Source organism: Microplitis mediator, chromosome 2 (genome assembly GCF_029852145.1).
Source record: "Microplitis mediator isolate UGA2020A chromosome 2, iyMicMedi2.1, whole genome shotgun sequence".
NCBI classification, from domain to species: Eukaryota; Metazoa; Arthropoda; class Insecta; order Hymenoptera; family Braconidae; genus Microplitis; species Microplitis mediator.
The window spans coordinates 20907681-20924497 of NC_079970.1; the positions used below are offsets into that span (position 1 = coordinate 20907681).

Genomic DNA, 16817 nt, shown 5'->3' on the forward strand with positions numbered 1-16817 from the left:
AATTAATTAATTAATTACGAAAAAACAGAAAAATCAACCGGGATATTAAATTTAATATTAAACTTTTTGGACGTGAGCAATATATTTAATTATATAAAAGTGTAATTAATTAAAAATTTCTTTTTTTTTATTTACCTAGAGTTATTTAAAAACAATCAATAATTACCCAGTAATTAAGTAACGAAAATTTAGTTTACAATTAATATAATTTTTTATTGTTTTTACAGCTGCTTTTTTTTATTCACTTTAGCATTAAAGTGCATGTGATAAAAAGTATAAATATGATTTGTACTTGTTAATTTTTAATATCAGTTTAGTTTTTTTTTTTCTACATTCTGTCACTACATTATTATTTTATGTAGGGTAGAAGTACCATTTGTGGCCACTGCTCCATTTTTGGACATTTAATACTTTATTTTAAATAATGAAAACGTATTAAAAAATTTTTTTGCAATAGTGTGATAAAAATATCTTCAAATACATTTAGAAAAAAAAAAATGTTGCGTATTTTACAAATTATTTTATTCAAAATTTCTAAATGGCCAAAACGGTACTTCTATCCTATTAATTTTATATTGTGCGAAAGAAATTACACTTAAAAATTTACTCACTTATATACATATTGTGTTTAAAAACAATATTTGAAAATCTATTAAACAATCTACAGCCTACGGTCTACATACATATATATATATATACTCAATTATTACTTCATTTTATTTATTAATCAATTATTAAAATCTTTTAATTTTCTAATAGCTATTTATAGATGATATATATATATATTTTTTTTTTTAATAAAAAAGAAAAAATCTACAAACTAAATATCTGCTTGTATTAAATTGTATATTTAATAATTATCATTATTATTATTAATAATATTATTATGATTATCATTTACTGCATTACGTATTATCCCAGTGGAAAAATATGATATTGTCATTAGTATCAGAAAAAATGGTGAGGAAATTCGTGACCGATATAACACATAATTTCATTATTTAGTCATATATTCATATATGTGATTTTAATTGTTCATATAATGCAGCATTTACTCTTATGACTGATACATGATATCAGGCATGAGTATATATGGCTATATCTGTTATCATACATGCATCCCTGTTTAGAAAATCTTATAGAATCCAACAGATTCTCATAAATTCCTATAGAGATTTTATAAGAATGAATGAGTTCTATGAAAAGGGCTATAAAGTGTAGAGCCTTATACATACATCAATAAGAATCGGATTTTTTAAGCAGGGATAGGGTAGAGTACCATTTTTGGCCACTTTAGGGCCAGTTTTGGACACTTGAAAAATTTTAATAAAATAATTTATAAAAGGCGCAATGACGTAATTAATTGCACGCCTCATGACGCGAAGCGTTTGAGGTAGTGCATTACTCTCAACATGTCCAAGTCAAGCAATTTTCCGGACTTCAATTGCTTGTGTTTCATTTATTTTGTATTTGTAAGGTAATACAAGTGCACTATTTTTAAAATGTGTTCAAAGATACTTTTAACCCGCTATTATAATGGTAATTTTATTTTATACGTTTTCATTAATTAAAATAAAGCATCAAATGTCCAAAAATGGGGCAGTGGCCACAAATGGTACCTCTACTCTATATCTACCCATACTTAAATATACATGAGAATATCTGAGTATATTCTTTTTAATTAAATAACAAATTATTTTAGTGTCAAATAATTTTTTGTACAACCGAGATGATTTTTTAATTAATGATAGAAGTTGCGTACACTGTAAAAAATCGGGAGTATATTCGGAGTGATTTCGGATTTTTTTAAAATCCGAATCAATTCCGTCACTGGGAGTTCCGGATTTTTAGAAAAAATCACTCTGCATACGGAGTTTGTTACTCCAGTGGAGTGATTTCAGTGATCTGGATTTTTTTATAGTCTGCATTCACTCCGATTCGGAATTTCAATATTAAAATAAACTTCTTTTAGGAGTCAATTTCAGTCCGAACCAGAGTTTTAATACTAAAAGAAGCTTCTTTTTGTAGTAAATTTCACTTCAAGGGGATTAAATAAATTTAGTATCTACACAGTCATGTGCTCCGGATTTAATCCGCGTTCACTCCGCAAATTTTTCAATTTACCGAAACACGAACGCGATTATAAATAAAAATTAAAATAGAATAATATCTTATTGGTAATAAAATAATTTCCAATTAACAATTAAAGCACCGAGATTTTTTCATCAATTAAAAATCGAGCTCGGAATTTCCAGACCACTTTCTCCATAATTACAACGACAATATCGAGATTATAATTAAATTATAATACTTTCCTATCTGGGATGTTAATTATTATAAATTGCAAGGTGATTATTAAAAATAAAAAATAAAACTGCCGTGATTAGATTTTAGATATTATCTGTCAATAATCTTGATCATCATCGTTGTTGCTGTTGCTGCTGTCTCGCTGAAGTCCTGCGGCTCGTCGTTTCCCCAGTTATAACACTCCGCCGTTGACGTCTACGCCGCTTGATACCACTAAGAATATCGTCGTCGGTTAATCATCTGATAAATGCAGTTTTTGAAGTTATTGCCGTGCGCGCACTGCAAGTCACAAAGCAAACAGAATACGATTTTTTTTTGTTAGCCACCAATAGGTTCTTAAAGAGCAAATTTATAAAAGAACCAGACGTTAAAATTTTAAAGATTCTGAAGTTAGCAGGCAATTAAAAATTTCGCGATTTTTTTTCAACAAATCAATTTAAAAAAAAAAAAAATGCACATGTAGAAAATTTAAAAAACTATAGGTGTAATTTTTCAAATTATTTTTTTTTCTAGTTTTTCCCTTTAAAAAAAAATTAAAAATTATCAGACGTCGGCTAACTTCAGTATCATAAAATTTTATCATTACTCTACACTCCATACCCAATCACAAGTAATAACTATCGTTGTTAAAATTCATGCAAAATTATAATTTATAAATTCAACAGAAGAAAAAAACAAATTTCATGCTGCTCATGCTTACAACTTTTTTTTTTTTAAATTCAAATAATAATTGCGGGAAAATTTTTATAATAAAGCGATAAAAAAACAATGAAATAATTAATTTATTTTAAAAAACTTACTCTTTTTTAGAGAAGTAACGATTTACACGATCAGCAGATCTTAGTACCATGCTGCCTGTATTTGTTGACAATTGTTGCTGAGTTGAATTTTGGTTATTATTATTATTGTTATTGTTATTAGTAACTGAAGTAGTTGTAGCAGCAGTTGAAGAAGGTAATAAAGTCGGGCGGCGGATTTGTGTGATGATATTTGTAGTCGATGACAGTGAGGCTGGTTCACGTGAAGCAAAGGATCGTGTTATTGGTTTAGTATTTGTACAACCAGATCTTATTACGCTGCTGCAGTTAGACATCAGGACACTATTTTTATTATGATTATTATGCATCTGCGTTGTTGATTTAGACCTCATGTAGCATGGAGATGGTCTGTTAATGGTACTGTTACCACTGCAGCTCAATCTCCGAGTATTTCTAGATAAATGTGAATTAAAATTCATTCAAAATTCGTTAATATTTTTTTTTAATAATTGTGGTGTCTAGTTTTAGAACTTGACATCTTTGGAAAAATTATAAGTTTAATTTTTAGTCTATTTTCGGATGGACAAAATTTTTTTATTAACTACTGAAAAAGAAATTTATGATTTTGAATTTCATGGACATCTAATCATTGACAGGTTTTTTTGTTAACAAATCAAAAAAAATGCACATGTAGAAAATTTAAAAAACTATAAGTGCAATTTTTTTAAATATATTTTTTTTGTAATTCATCGTTTTGAAAAAAAGTCAAAAAATTACAAGACGTTGGCTAACTTCAGATGATCCTGAAATTGACAGAAATCAAAAATTTTCGGATTTTGTTTTCCCCAAATCAATTACAAAAAAGAAGAATTAAAAATACGCACATGTAGAAAATTTAAAAAACTATAAGTGCAATTTTTAAAAATATTTTTTTTTTTTGTAATTCATCGTTTTGAAAAAAATAACAAAACTACAAGACGTCGGCAAACTTCAGTATCATAAGAAATTTAAGACTTTGTCATTTAATTGCTGATTGATCAATTATTAATTTTTGAAAATTCAAATTTAAAATGTTTTTGTCCAGCTTTAAAACTAGACACCTCAGTAATAAAATTAAATATTAAAAAAACCTTTTAGTGAGTGTGGCTGTTCCCGAAGTATTTGAACGTGAAAGTAAACGTTTATTGATATCTTTTTTAGATCCAATAATGGTAGCTATCGTATTATTGCTCGTTCCTTTCTGATTAGCTCTCGACGTAACTGATGAGGATGACGAAGACGTTGATGACTTCAACAGCAGCCCCAAATTAGGCCTACAAGTAATATATTTATATAGATCAACTGTTTGTTATTTAATTATGCGTGTAAGCATTAATTTAAATAATAATAACAATAATAATAATTGAAAACTCACAGCATAACAGTAGGCTGTCCGATACCTTTTCTACCAATACTAAAATTATTAGCATAAGACGACGTCTGTCTACGTATTTTAATTTCATTCAATTTGTCTCCTTGAGTTTTTATGTTTAAGGCAAATCGTTGTGGGCGTTGCTGCTTTTGTTGCTGCAATTTAGTATTATTACCAGCACTTGTGATTGTCGATGTCGTTGTTGGTGTTGATGTCGTAGTCGACGTAGATGTTGTCGATAGTAACGATGAGTCGTCAAGATGAATATCATCTACACGATGTACTATTCCGGATACATTATCGTGCTGCTGACGCTGCTCCAATGCTGTACCAGCAATCGGATTCATTTTAGTTGAATATGTCAAGAAAGTTGATGTCCCACCACTACTGCATCCTAATTTCGAATATATTCCACGTGAATGAGGCGGGTTTCCATTGCTGTCTACTTGTAGTGGATCTCTCCTCAATAAATGAAGAGAATATTCTTTCCTATTTACATATTAATGATATTAATAATGAATTAATTATCCATTTAATTGATTTTTCTATTAATTACTGAACTTACTCTTCAAGCCATTGCTGCTGATGGCCAATAACAGAACCAGGTCTACATATTCTAATCCAAGCAATTGTCTCATGTGCTGTTAGATGATAATGTTTCATTATATAACATCCAATTAATGAACCTGTTCTACCAAGACCAGCTTTGCAGTGCACAGCAATAGCACCATTTGTATTTTCAGCAATTTTTAAAAATTGTCTCACAATACTATCCGCTGGCGTCGAACCATCACGAAAAAATAAATCACGGTGATCAAATCCGGCATTTATAAATTGTGATGCATCATAAATTTTTTTATTCAACCGTACAATTGTCGTAACGTTATTTTGACGGAAGTAAGAGAAATATGACTCTGGTGCATGTAATGGATATCCATTTTCATTGTTAAGTTTAGCATGTGGACCACAAAATGCTATAAATTTATCAGGAACAATCCAATTTAAATCACCGTATTCTACTCGCTCGTAGTACTCGTACTCTTTGACATTAAAATCGTCAAAGTTGAAAAATCCCAATCTATGACACGTGTAAATGGCACTCAGACAATCCTTCAAGGAGATCTGATAACACGGCGCACCAAATGATGCGTCGCGAAACATTATGTAGGGTGGACTATTTGGACTATTCACCAGGCTTTCGTATACTTCTCTAGCTGTTTTTTTTAAATATAATATCTACAATTTTAATTTATTTAGTAATCAGTAACCAGTAACCAGTAAATGCTAATTAAGTAAATAAATAAATATATTAATTAATAGATAAATAACTTACTGCATAGCTACCAGCAAGAAATGCTGCATTAACACGTTTCTCTGGCTCGGTACTTATTGTATAGTGTAATATTTTTTTCTTATAAAAACCCGATGTTTTCAATTTCTTATCGACTTTCATACAGTATCTGTAAAGCATCGCCAAATTTAACGGCCCAAAGTCGGCGTAAAAATTTTCATAAATTAATTCATCGTCGATACTAAAGTAATGGGTGTCTAGAGTACTTTTAGGTTTGACATCAGCTTGCAATGTCACAAAATAAAACCGATCTGTAAAATTTTTAAATTAGTTATTAATAAAATTTAAAGTTTTTCAGTAAATAAAGGAAAAATTCAAATTATTGACAATAATAAGAGTATGTCGGACATTATAATTTATTTATGATATATGACAGTGAAAATAAATGAATTTTTTAAACGCATATCCATATGTGATGCAGGATAATTATCTCATGATACTCAAGTTAGCTGACGTCTAATAATTTATAAACTTTTTTATAAACGATTAATTATAAAAAAAAAAAATATTTTAAAAAATTGCACATATAGTTTTTTTAATTTTCTACATATGCATATTATTAGTTTTTTTTTTTATTTGTTGTTCGAAAATTATTAATTGTCTTCTAATTTTATAATCATCTTATGATACTAAAGTTAGCAGACTTTTAATAATTTTTAGACTTTCTTATATACGATAAATTATAAAAAAAAAAAATATTTCAAAAAATTGCACCTATAGTTTATTAAATTTTCTACATGTGCATATTTTTAGTTTTTTTAAAAAATGTATTTTTGGATAAAAATCCGAAAATTATTAATTAATTTAAAATGCAATGATTCCCTTTAAATATTTCTCTTAATTATTATAATTACAAAATTATGATCCTGAAGTTAGCATAGACAGTTAAAAATTTTTAGTTTTTGTTTCAACGACTTAATTTAAAAAAAAAAAATAAAAAAAAAAATTTGCACATGTAGAAAATTTAATAAACTATAGGTGCAATTTTTGCGAATATTTTTTTAAAATAATTTATTGTTTAAAAAAAAATCCAAAAATTATTAGACCTCGGCTAACTTCAGTATCACAATTGTCTTCTAATTTCGGATTAATTATCTCGTGATGCTCAAATTCGTTGACGTCTAATAATTTTTGGACTTTTCCTGAAACGATAAATGATAAAAAAAAAAAAATATTTCCAAAAATCGCGTCTATAGTTTTTTAAATTTTCTACATATGTATATTTTTTTTTTTTTTTTTTAATTGATTTGTCAAGAAAAACTCCGAAAATTTTTAATTGCCTTCTAACTTCAGGATCATTCATCTCATTATTTTTTTTCAAAAATCTCTGGGATTCCCAATTCTCTTTCAATTTTCTCCGTCACAAAATTAAATTTTTCTTTAATTTAATCTCTTGTATATTAATTACAAGTTAATTTTCTAAGGGTCAACATATTTAAAAGATTAGATAAGGATATCCATAACTGGTTGTGATGTCGAAAGAAATTAAGTAAATAAATAAACAAAACAAAGTGTCAACAATCGGTGTCCTGTCAATAATTGAATTTTTTCACCTTAATAAAGTTATAAAATTATTTTAAAAATACATAAATTTACCTTTTATCAACTCCGTAGCACACATCAGTAATGAATCTGAATTATCCATCGTAATTTTTTGCAATTAATTTTTATATATAAAATATATAAATAAACATTAAAATATTATTTTTATTTACAGATATAAAATCTTTTCATAATTGTTATTATGCACAAATAAATTTAAATAATTAAAATTTTTTTCATACGCAATCACACCCAATATGTATATAAATATAAAAAATATCCAATGTTTTATATTACATATGCACAATTTAAATTTAAAATACTGTTTACATACACAATATGTTTAACATCTGCAAAAAAATTATATATATATTTATTATTATCAATAATTAAATTCATATCGAAAGTGAAAGTAATAAAATTCAAATTTATTTATAAACTCATTTTTTCAAAAAATTTAAAACTACTAAAAATAACGACAGTTTTAATGATTCTATTTATCATGACTAATATTTAAAAAAATAAAACAATTGTATACTTACATAAAAAAATAAAGACGCACTCGAAAATAAACATGAATAAAAAGTAAAATAATTGATTAATTAAGTTTCGGAGTTTAGTTTACTCTTATATTATTTTACTCCAATGCAATACACACGACACGACCGTTACAAAATTTAAACTGCGTTACAGCAGCCCACTGTAATCCTGTAATTGTAATTGTAATTTTCAAGGCGATGGCTGATGCTATACTGTACTATCCTATATCCTATTGTTGATGATCTGACTCCGACTGGCTCTGCTGTACTCATGTATACTGGAGATGGTAACTTTAATTACCACAGTCCTGATTTACTCCAACTACTCCAATACTATTTAGTATTCAATACATATATTTATATATAAACATTCCATAGTCTAGAAGAAACGAAAATTTTTATTTATTTACAATTCAAATATTCAGAACTTTAATTAATTGCAGACAAGTGACACACTTTTTTTTTACACTATACACAAATTATATTTTTATTTAAATACTGTACACTTTATATATTTGTTTAATAAATAGTTTTTTATATATATTTATCGCAAATCCATTTTATGTTATTAGTTTTAATTATTTATTATTTTTATTCATAGTTCATATAATAAATCATTTTTTTTTTGACGTGAGTGGAGAAGTTTCACTCCAATCACGCCTATGTAATTATTTTTTGTAAATATACGAATACATATATGTATATATATATATATATATATATATATATATATATATATATATATATTGGTTGATGATTGGAAAGTGCTGCCTCTTCAGAAAAAAATTTGAATTAAAATATATATAAATAAATATGTGTTGATATTTAACGCGGTATATAATATATATGTGCGATTTTTGTATGTAAATATGAATGTATGTAATATATGAAAGGTGTGTTGGTAATAACTTAATTTTTTTTTTTAAATTATAATACTGAATAATAATAATAATTGCATAAGTTTTAAATACTGATAAAAATTGATAATTTGCATAAATTGGATCACATGAAACTTTGGTTTCCAGTACTTTAGAATTCCACATAATTCAATAATGATAAAAATGGTAAATATTTTTTGGAGTAAACTTTTTTTATAGAGAAATGAAATTAATTTATTTTATAATTACAGGGTATCAATAAAATATTTATTAGTAGAGCTTACAGTACGAGAATAAATTTAAATAGAGATGTAGTTATTGTAAGTGCGGTAAGAACACCGATGGGTTCATTTCTTGGGTCATTGTCATCGATACCGGCTCCAAAACTTGGTGCCATTGCTATACAAGTAATTTATTTTTTTATATTTTTTATTATTCTATTGGTAAATAAATAAATAAATAAATAAATATTCCAGGCTGCTGTTGAACGTGCACGTGTCACTAAAGAACAAGTTGAAGAAGTTTACATGGGTAATGTTTGTCAAGCAGGATTAGGACAAGCACCAGCTAGACAAGCAACTTTGTTCGCTGGTATTTATTCTGAAATTGATTAAAAATTAATAATTGTTAATTTGAATATGTACTTGAGATAGTTGTTTTATCTAGTCGTTTACTTCTAGAGACCTGGGTTAATATATTTAATGATTTCCGCAATTTACAAAATTTTACAATTTTCATTCACGTTATCACAGTGCGAATAATAATTTTACAAAATACAAAAGAAATAAATATAAATAATAATACAGTTTAATTATTTTTAATTACTAGACTCAGTTTTCACTCTATTTGCCATTTTTACGTGAATTGATTTTTTGAATGAATTCAGAGAGCCGCTAAAATAATCTAACGATTTTGAGTAGTCATTGACTAATTTAAAAATTATATTTCTGGGACCGTTTTGTATAAATTCCTTATTAGAGTATAGAACTTCTAAAAGTTTATGTTCCCTCAGATTCTTATTCGAGATACTGAACTTGATATCTGATAAAATTGACGGAGAATCGATCAAATTATTAACTTCCTAGAAAAAGAAGATTAAGTCTGTTATTACACACGTTTTGGATAATTTCATAGATTTAATAATTAATAATTATTAGTTATCAGTTGTTACAATTAATAAAAACTGGTTTTAGGTCTGCCAACATCAACAATTTGCACAACGATAAATAAAGTATGTGCAAGTGGAATGAAAAGTGTTATGTTAGCAGCCCAATCATTGCTATGCGGACATCAGGATATTATTTTAGCTGGTGGTATGGAATCAATGTCTAATGTTCCATATTATTTGAAACGTGGCACTACACCTTACGGTGGAGTTACTTTACATGTAATATTGATTCATTTCAAATTAAAATTTATAGTATAGTATGAAGAATTAATTAATTGATATCGATGTGTTAATTTAGGACGGCATTGTATTTGATGGATTGACGGATGTATACAACAAAGGTTTCCATATGGGGAATTGCGCTGAAAATACTGCCAAGAAATTAGGAATTACTCGTCAAGAGCAAGATGAATTTGCGATAAATAGTTACAAACGCAGTGCATCCGCTTGGCAAAATAAAGTTTTCAAAGATGAAATAGTTCCTGTCAATGTGCCAACTAAACGCGGAATGCCGGATTTGATAGTAAATGAAGATGAGGAATATAAGCGCGTTAATTTTGATAAATTTGGTGAATTAAAAACAGTTTTTCAAGTAATTATACTCTAGTTACACTGATAATTATTTATTATTCTTGCGTCATTATTGTAATTATTTATATTTAGAAAGATAATGGGACTGTGACGGCTGGAAACGCGTCGACGCTAAATGACGGCGCTGCTGCATTAATTTTAACGACTGCTGAAGTTGCTGAAAAATTAAATCTTAAACCATTGGCACGAATTGTTGATTTTCATGATGCTGCCACTGATCCCATTGATTTTCCAATAGCACCTGCATTTGCTATTCCAAAAGTAATTTCACAAATTCTTGGATATCAATTTTTTTTTCCGATAAATAAATATTTATTTAATTTTTTAAATTTTAGTTGCTTGAAAAAACTGGAGTTAAAAAAGATGACGTAGCACTATGGGAAATAAATGAAGCATTTAGTGTAGTTGTGGTCGCTAATCAGAAACAATTAGATCTCGATCCAGCGAAGGTTAATGTCCATGGTGGTGCTGTGTCCCTTGGGCATCCTATTGGGTCAGTATAGTTTATATATAATTTTTTTAAAGTGAATAAATGAGTTATTAAATAATCTTATTTATTTAATAGAATGTCTGGTGCTAGAATAATTGTCCACTTAGTCCACGCATTAAAACAAGGCGAGAAAGGTGTCGCATCAATTTGTAACGGCGGTGGAGGTGCATCATCTATTTTAATTGAGAAATTGTAAGTCTATCGTTCGTTGTTTATTGAATTTAACAAAATATATATGCAAGTATACGAATATAACTATATATATACTTTTATATGAATAAGAAATTTATATGTTTACTATTTTTATATACACTTGGATGTTTATATTTTATAACTTTTATATTTTTATTGATGAATAAAAATTTTTGTTAATGTTAATGCTGATGGTTGATGTCCATATATATGATTAAAATACCCATGCGTGTAGGAGACATCCAATTTCACCAAGCCCATCATTACCAAGACTTCAATTATTCACTAAAAATCCATGCCCACTGTGCGATGTACTGAAAGACGAACTTGAGGCCCAATTCCACGGTTGCTATGTGCTCGAACAAGTTGACATCAGCAAGCCCGGCAATGAGGGCTTGTTTGAGCTATATAGATATCAAATTCCGGTTCTCTTTTTTGAGGGGCACTATCTCTGCAAACATAGATTGGACATCGATCTCTTGAAGAAACGTTTCCACGATTTCCAACAGCTCCAACTAAACTTATAATTTGGTTTAAAATAAGGTAAACTACCCAGTACTTGAACAGTTTTTAAGGTGAAATCCTTTTAACCACGATTTTGGCAAATAAAAATTAATTAAATCGACAAAATAAGTGTTGCTTTTAAATTCGAGACATTTGTCAATCTATTAAAATAAAAAAATATTAAAAAATTATAAAATTTTCATTTTTTTTCAAGGTTTTTAAAATCTACTAAAAAAACAACTTGAACCATTTATTTACACGAGCCGTAGTAGTTGAACACTTTGAGACTAACACCCGAACAAGTATAAGATACAGATTGCAGTTCAAAGATCAGTATAGTCAATAACTTTTAAAACTTTTTTAATTTTTAATTTTATAAATTTCATCATATAATATTTCATCATCGAAGGCGTAAATAATAATATTAAATAAATAAATATATGATTTAATAATGACTAGTATATAATGTTATTAAAAATGGATAATACTTCGGTTAATAGAAAATTAATCATTTATTTATTTGTTTTGATAAACACAATGAATATTAACAAATAAATTTGTTAAACAATATGGACATGTAGATTTTAAAAAAATTTTTACTTGCAATCTTTTTGTTCATTTTTCTATTTTACTTGAGTTATTGAATATATAAAACACTAAAATTATCAGATGTCCTCAAACTTTGCTGTCATTTAAAATGTTTATGTTACCTATTGCATGAATGATTAAGTTATATATTATATATATCAATTAAAATAATTAATTGATTGTTTTTATTTATTAAAATTAATTAAATCACATTATAGTAACCTAGCCCTGATTAGAAAATACGATTTGTGACGATTAAAAACGATTAAAAATTTAATCGTCTTTAATAGTCAGGTGGGACCAGAAATTGCAATATTATTTTACGATTAATGACGATTAAAAATTTCAAATCGTCTTTAATCGTAAAATAATATTGTAATTTCTGGTCCCGAATGAGGATTAAACACGATTCATGACGATTTAAAATTTTTAATCGTCATGAATCGTCATCAATTGATGATTCATAAAGATTCAAAACGATTAAAATATTTTTAATCGTCATTAATCACGTTTTCTAATCAGGGTTGTCCCACTACTGCTGCACGTCAAAAAACATAGGACCTATTGTTAAATATTTTACGTGATCTTGTTCAAGTATCGGGCAGGACTTAAAAATTAGGAGGCATAGTTAGACGATGAAGGTTAATATTAAAAAATAATTTCTTGACCTCGTAAAAAATGTATTATGTTTAAAAAGATATTTATTGCAATTATTCCCTAAATTTTCAAACAATATTGCAATACAAAAATTTCTTATAATTAACGCAAAAATTTTTGAATAATTCAACTTATGTAAATTTTTTCAAGTACTGCTCCCTATTTAGCGGTGTTCAAGAACTGGGACTTTACCTTATAAATAAATAAATATGTGTTGATAATATAAGTAATTATTTAACGCGATATACAATATATATGTGCGATTTTTGTATGTAAATATAAATATATGTAATATATGCAAGATGTATTGGTAATAATTTTACTTTTTTTCTTTTTTTTTAAATTACAATACATCGAATAATAATAATAATTGCATGCTTTAAATACAGATAAAAATTGATACTTTGCATAGATTGGCGCATATGGAATTTTAGTTTCAAGTACTTCACAATGCCACATAATTCAATAATGATAAAAATGGTAACTATTTTTTGGAGTAAATTTTTTTTTTAATAGAAAAATGAAATTAATTTATTTTATAATTACAGCGTATCAATAAAATATTTATTAGCAGAGCTTACAGTACAAGAATAAATTTAAATAGAGATGTAGTTATTGTCAGTGCGGTAAGAACACCAATGGGTTCATTTCTTGGGTCATTGTCATCGATACCGGCTCCAAAACTTGGTGCCATTGCTATACAAGTAATTTATTTTCATATATTTTTTATTTTCCTACTGTTTAATAAATAATTAAATAAATAATTATTCCAGGCTGCTGTTGAACGTGCACGTGTCACTAAGGAACAAGTTGACGAAGTTTACATGGGTAGTGCTTTGCAAGCAGGGATAAAACATGCACCAGCTAGACAAGCAACTTTATTCGCTGGTACTTACTCTGAAATTTATTAAAAATCAGTATTTGTATAATTAATAATTATTAGTTATCAGTTGTTATATTTAATTAAAATTTTTGTTTTAGGTCTACCAACATCAACAATTTGTACAACAATAAATAAAGCATGTGCAAGTGGAATGAAATGTGTTATGTTAGCAGCCCAATCATTGCTATGCGGACATCAGGATATTATTTTAGCTGGTGGTATGGAATCAATGTCTAATGTTCCATATTATTTGAAACGTGGCACTACACCTTACGGTGGAGTTACTTTACATGTAATTTTGATTCATTTTAAATTAAAATTTATAGTACAGTATGAAAAATTCATTAATTAATATTTATTTGTTAATTTAGGATGGTATTATGTTTGATGGATTGATGGATGCATTCAACAAAGGTTTCCATATGGGGAATTGTGCTGAAAATATTGCCAAGAAATTAGGAATTACTCGTCAAGAGCAAGATGAATTTGCGATAAATAGTTACAAACGCAGTGCATCCGCTTGGCGAAATAAAGTTTTTAAAGACGAAGTAGTTCCTGTCAATGTACCAACTAAACACGGAATGCCGGATTTGATAGTAAATGAAGATGAGGAATATAAGCACGTTATTTTTGATAAATTGAGCAAATTAAAACCAGTTTTTCAAGTAATTATATTCTAGTTTTACTGATAATTATTTATTATACTTGCGTAATTATTGTAATTATTTATATTCAGAAAGATAATGGGACTGTGACGGCTGGAAACGCGTCGACGATAAATGACGGCGCTGCTGCATTAATTTTAACGACTGCCGAAGTTGCTGAAAAATTGAATCTTAAACCATTGGCACGAATTGTTGATTTTCATGATGCTGCCACTGATCCCATTGATTTTCCAATAGCACCTACACTTGCTAGTTCGAAAGTAATTCCACAAATTCTTGGATATCCATTTTTTTTACCGATAAATAAATATTTATTTAATTTTTTAAATTTTAGTTACTTGAAAAAACTGGAGTGAAAAAAGATGATGTAGCGCTATGGGAAATAAATGAAGCATTTAGTGCCGTTGCGGTCGCTAATCAAAAACAATTAGATCTTGATCCAGCAAAGTTTAATGTCCATGGTGGTGCTGTGTCCCTTGGACATCCCGTTGGGTCAGTATAGTTTATATATAATTTTTTTAAAGTGAATAAATGAGTTATTAAATAATCTTATTTATTTAATAGAATGTCTGGTGCTAGAATAATTGTTCACTTAGTCCACGCATTAAAACAAGGCGAGAAAGGTGTCGCATCAGTTTGTAACGCCGGTGGTGGTGCATCATCTATTTTAATTGAGAAATTGTAAGTCTATCGTTCGTTGTTTTTTGAATTTAAAAAAATCCATATGCAAGTATACAAATGAAATTATATATATACTTTTATATGAATAAGAAATTTACGTGTTCACTATTTGTATATACATTTGGATGTTTATATTTTATAACTTTTATATTTTTATTGATGAATAAAAATTTTTGTTAATGTTAATGCCGATGTTTGATGTCAACATATATGATTAAAATACCCATGCGTGTAGGAGACATCCAATTTCACCAAGCCCATCATTACCAAGACTTCAATTATTCACCAAAAATCCATGCCCACTGTGCGATGTACTGAAAGACGAACTTGAGGCCCAATTCCACGGTTGCTATGTGCTCGAACAAGTTGACATCAGCAAGCCCGGCAATGAGGGCTTGTTTGAGCTATATAGATATCAAATTCCGGTTCTCTTTTTTGAGGGACACTATCTCTGCAAACATAGATTGGACATCGAACTCTTGAAGAAACGTTTCCACGATTTCAAACAGCTCCAACTAAACTCATAAATCTATTCATAGTTTTTTTTATATATTCTAAAATAACCCTTGACCAATCAATCAAAAGTTCATCTGTACATATAAAAATAAATAACATCCTCACCAAACCCATGAAATTATTCAAAAACTATTCCATAAAATATAAGCAACAAAAAAACTCAAGGACATAAAAATAAAAATAAAAAATAAATAAAATTGAGATTTCGACGCCAATGCGAGGGCCCAATCCCGCGCTCTTTGAAATCCGCTATTCACATACACAACTATATTTATTTATATATATATATAGAAGCCATAATGGGCCTACAATCTCGATTACTATACTCACAAACCAGCTCTCGACATTCACTACCACAGATACATTATCGCAAATTGTATTTTATTTATTATTTGAATATTAGCCAACTTCCCTCCCATTTAATAATAAATCTATTTCTCATACTTTTACTTCTAATCGCATACATACATACGTACAAATATATTAAACATTTCGTTTTTTATCTAGTTTGATGTGCGCTGAATATATCTGACCTATTATACATTACATACACATTACCATCTCTTTCTCCCGCGTAAATGTATATGTGTTCTGTTATTTATCCTTGTCTTGATCATTTTCTACCAATAGATTATTTAATTCTCTCTTTCTTTTTGCTTTCTCTCTCTTTTTATCACGCTCTCTTGGCTCAATATACTTTTCTTCCATTCCCCTTTGTATTGGTACTTATATATTTACACATATATAAATATATGTATACATATACGTACATATATATGTATATGTGAATGGGTGAATGCACGCGCTCCGAAAAGGCCCCATAGTTTAAGTCTCTCATTCTCGTTCTTTAGTATTGCGCCGACTTGTTTCGTATTAATACTTATATTTTTACCATGGTAAAATTCACCATGAAATATGTACAGTATACTTTTTAAAATAATAATAAACAATACTATAATAATAAGTATTGATAAATTAAAAAAAATTAACTTCTTGCCATTATTTGAATTTTAAAAATTTAAAACGTTATTTAAATAAATCTTTAGTTCAATTTTTATTTAAACAGTAAAAGTATATATATATATAGCCAATTTTT

At 27.9% G+C, this 16817-nt stretch overlaps 3 protein-coding genes across 7 annotated transcripts; 2 read left to right on the top strand and 1 right to left on the bottom strand.

The window, feature by feature from the left end:
* Positions 1–267: 267 nt before the first annotated feature.
* On the bottom strand, positions 268–8510 carry LOC130663050 (dual specificity protein phosphatase CDC14B). Of its 3 annotated transcripts, XM_057462099.1 has the most exons (9): positions 8365–8510; positions 7912–8287; positions 7424–7719; positions 5810–6078; positions 5042–5712; positions 4480–4965; positions 4196–4378; positions 3108–3518; positions 268–2520 (listed from the first exon to the last, which is right to left on the bottom strand). In XM_057462099.1, exons 3-9 carry the CDS (start codon positions 7470–7472, stop codon positions 2421–2423), a joined length of 2169 nt encoding a protein of 722 aa, XP_057318082.1. In that variant the 5' UTR covers positions 7473–7719; positions 7912–8287; positions 8365–8510; the 3' UTR covers positions 268–2420. The 3 variants fall into 3 exon arrangements, with proteins under 3 accessions (XP_057318082.1, XP_057318081.1, XP_057318083.1); XM_057462098.1 differs by having other exon boundaries at positions 7912–8493; XM_057462100.1 differs by having other exon boundaries at positions 268–2586; positions 7912–8489.
* A 255-nt stretch (positions 8511–8765) lies between these two features.
* On the top strand, positions 8766–12131 carry LOC130663200 (acetyl-CoA acetyltransferase, mitochondrial-like). Of its 2 annotated transcripts, XM_057462318.1 has the most exons (9): positions 8766–8972; positions 9038–9193; positions 9263–9377; positions 9980–10173; positions 10253–10546; positions 10618–10806; positions 10881–11038; positions 11111–11227; positions 11463–12131. In XM_057462318.1, the coding sequence occupies exons 1-9, from the start codon at positions 8961–8963 to the stop codon at positions 11752–11754; spliced, it is 1527 nt and encodes a 508-aa protein (XP_057318301.1). In that variant the 5' UTR covers positions 8766–8960; the 3' UTR covers positions 11755–12131. The 2 variants fall into 2 exon arrangements, with proteins under 2 accessions (XP_057318301.1, XP_057318302.1); XM_057462319.1 differs by lacking the exon at positions 11463–12131 and having other exon boundaries at positions 8773–8972; positions 11111–11413.
* A 1238-nt stretch (positions 12132–13369) lies between these two features.
* Positions 13370–15822, top strand: LOC130663199 (acetyl-CoA acetyltransferase, mitochondrial-like). Of its 2 annotated transcripts, XM_057462316.1 has the most exons (9): positions 13370–13456; positions 13525–13680; positions 13750–13864; positions 13958–14151; positions 14231–14524; positions 14596–14784; positions 14859–15016; positions 15089–15205; positions 15441–15822. In XM_057462316.1, the coding sequence occupies exons 1-9, from the start codon at positions 13427–13429 to the stop codon at positions 15730–15732; spliced, it is 1545 nt and encodes a 514-aa protein (XP_057318299.1). In that variant the 5' UTR covers positions 13370–13426; the 3' UTR covers positions 15733–15822. The 2 variants fall into 2 exon arrangements, with proteins under 2 accessions (XP_057318299.1, XP_057318300.1); XM_057462317.1 differs by lacking the exon at positions 15441–15822 and having other exon boundaries at positions 15089–15379.
* Positions 15823–16817: the final 995 nt, after the last annotated feature.

What these genes read in the sequence shown, in the direction of transcription:
- LOC130663200 (XM_057462318.1), top strand. An exon ending in ACGGTGGAGTTACTTTACAT is followed by an intron (nt 10,174 to 10,252) that starts GTAATATTGATT and finishes GTGTTAATTTAG; the next exon opens with GACGGCATTGTATTTGATGG. An exon ending in CTGCATTTGCTATTCCAAAA is followed by an intron (nt 10,807 to 10,880) that starts GTAATTTCACAA and finishes TTTAAATTTTAG; the next exon opens with TTGCTTGAAAAAACTGGAGT.
- LOC130663050 (XM_057462099.1), bottom strand. Translation starts at nt 7,472, where the DNA reads ATGGATAATTCAGATTCATTACTGATGTGTGCTACGGAGTTGATAAAA. An exon ending in ACAGCCACACTCACTAAAAG is followed by an intron (nt 3,519 to 4,195) that starts GTTTTTTTAATA and finishes ACATTTATCTAG; the next exon opens with AAATACTCGGAGATTGAGCT. An exon ending in CGTTACTTCTCTAAAAAAGA is followed by an intron (nt 2,521 to 3,107) that starts GTAAGTTTTTTA and finishes CGATATTCTTAG; the next exon opens with TGGTATCAAGCGGCGTAGAC.
- LOC130663199 (XM_057462316.1), top strand. Translation starts at nt 13,427, where the DNA reads ATGCCACATAATTCAATAATGATAAAAATG. An exon ending in TTGGTGCCATTGCTATACAA is followed by an intron (nt 13,681 to 13,749) that starts GTAATTTATTTT and finishes TAATTATTCCAG; the next exon opens with GCTGCTGTTGAACGTGCACG. An exon ending in CTACACTTGCTAGTTCGAAA is followed by an intron (nt 14,785 to 14,858) that starts GTAATTCCACAA and finishes TTTAAATTTTAG; the next exon opens with TTACTTGAAAAAACTGGAGT.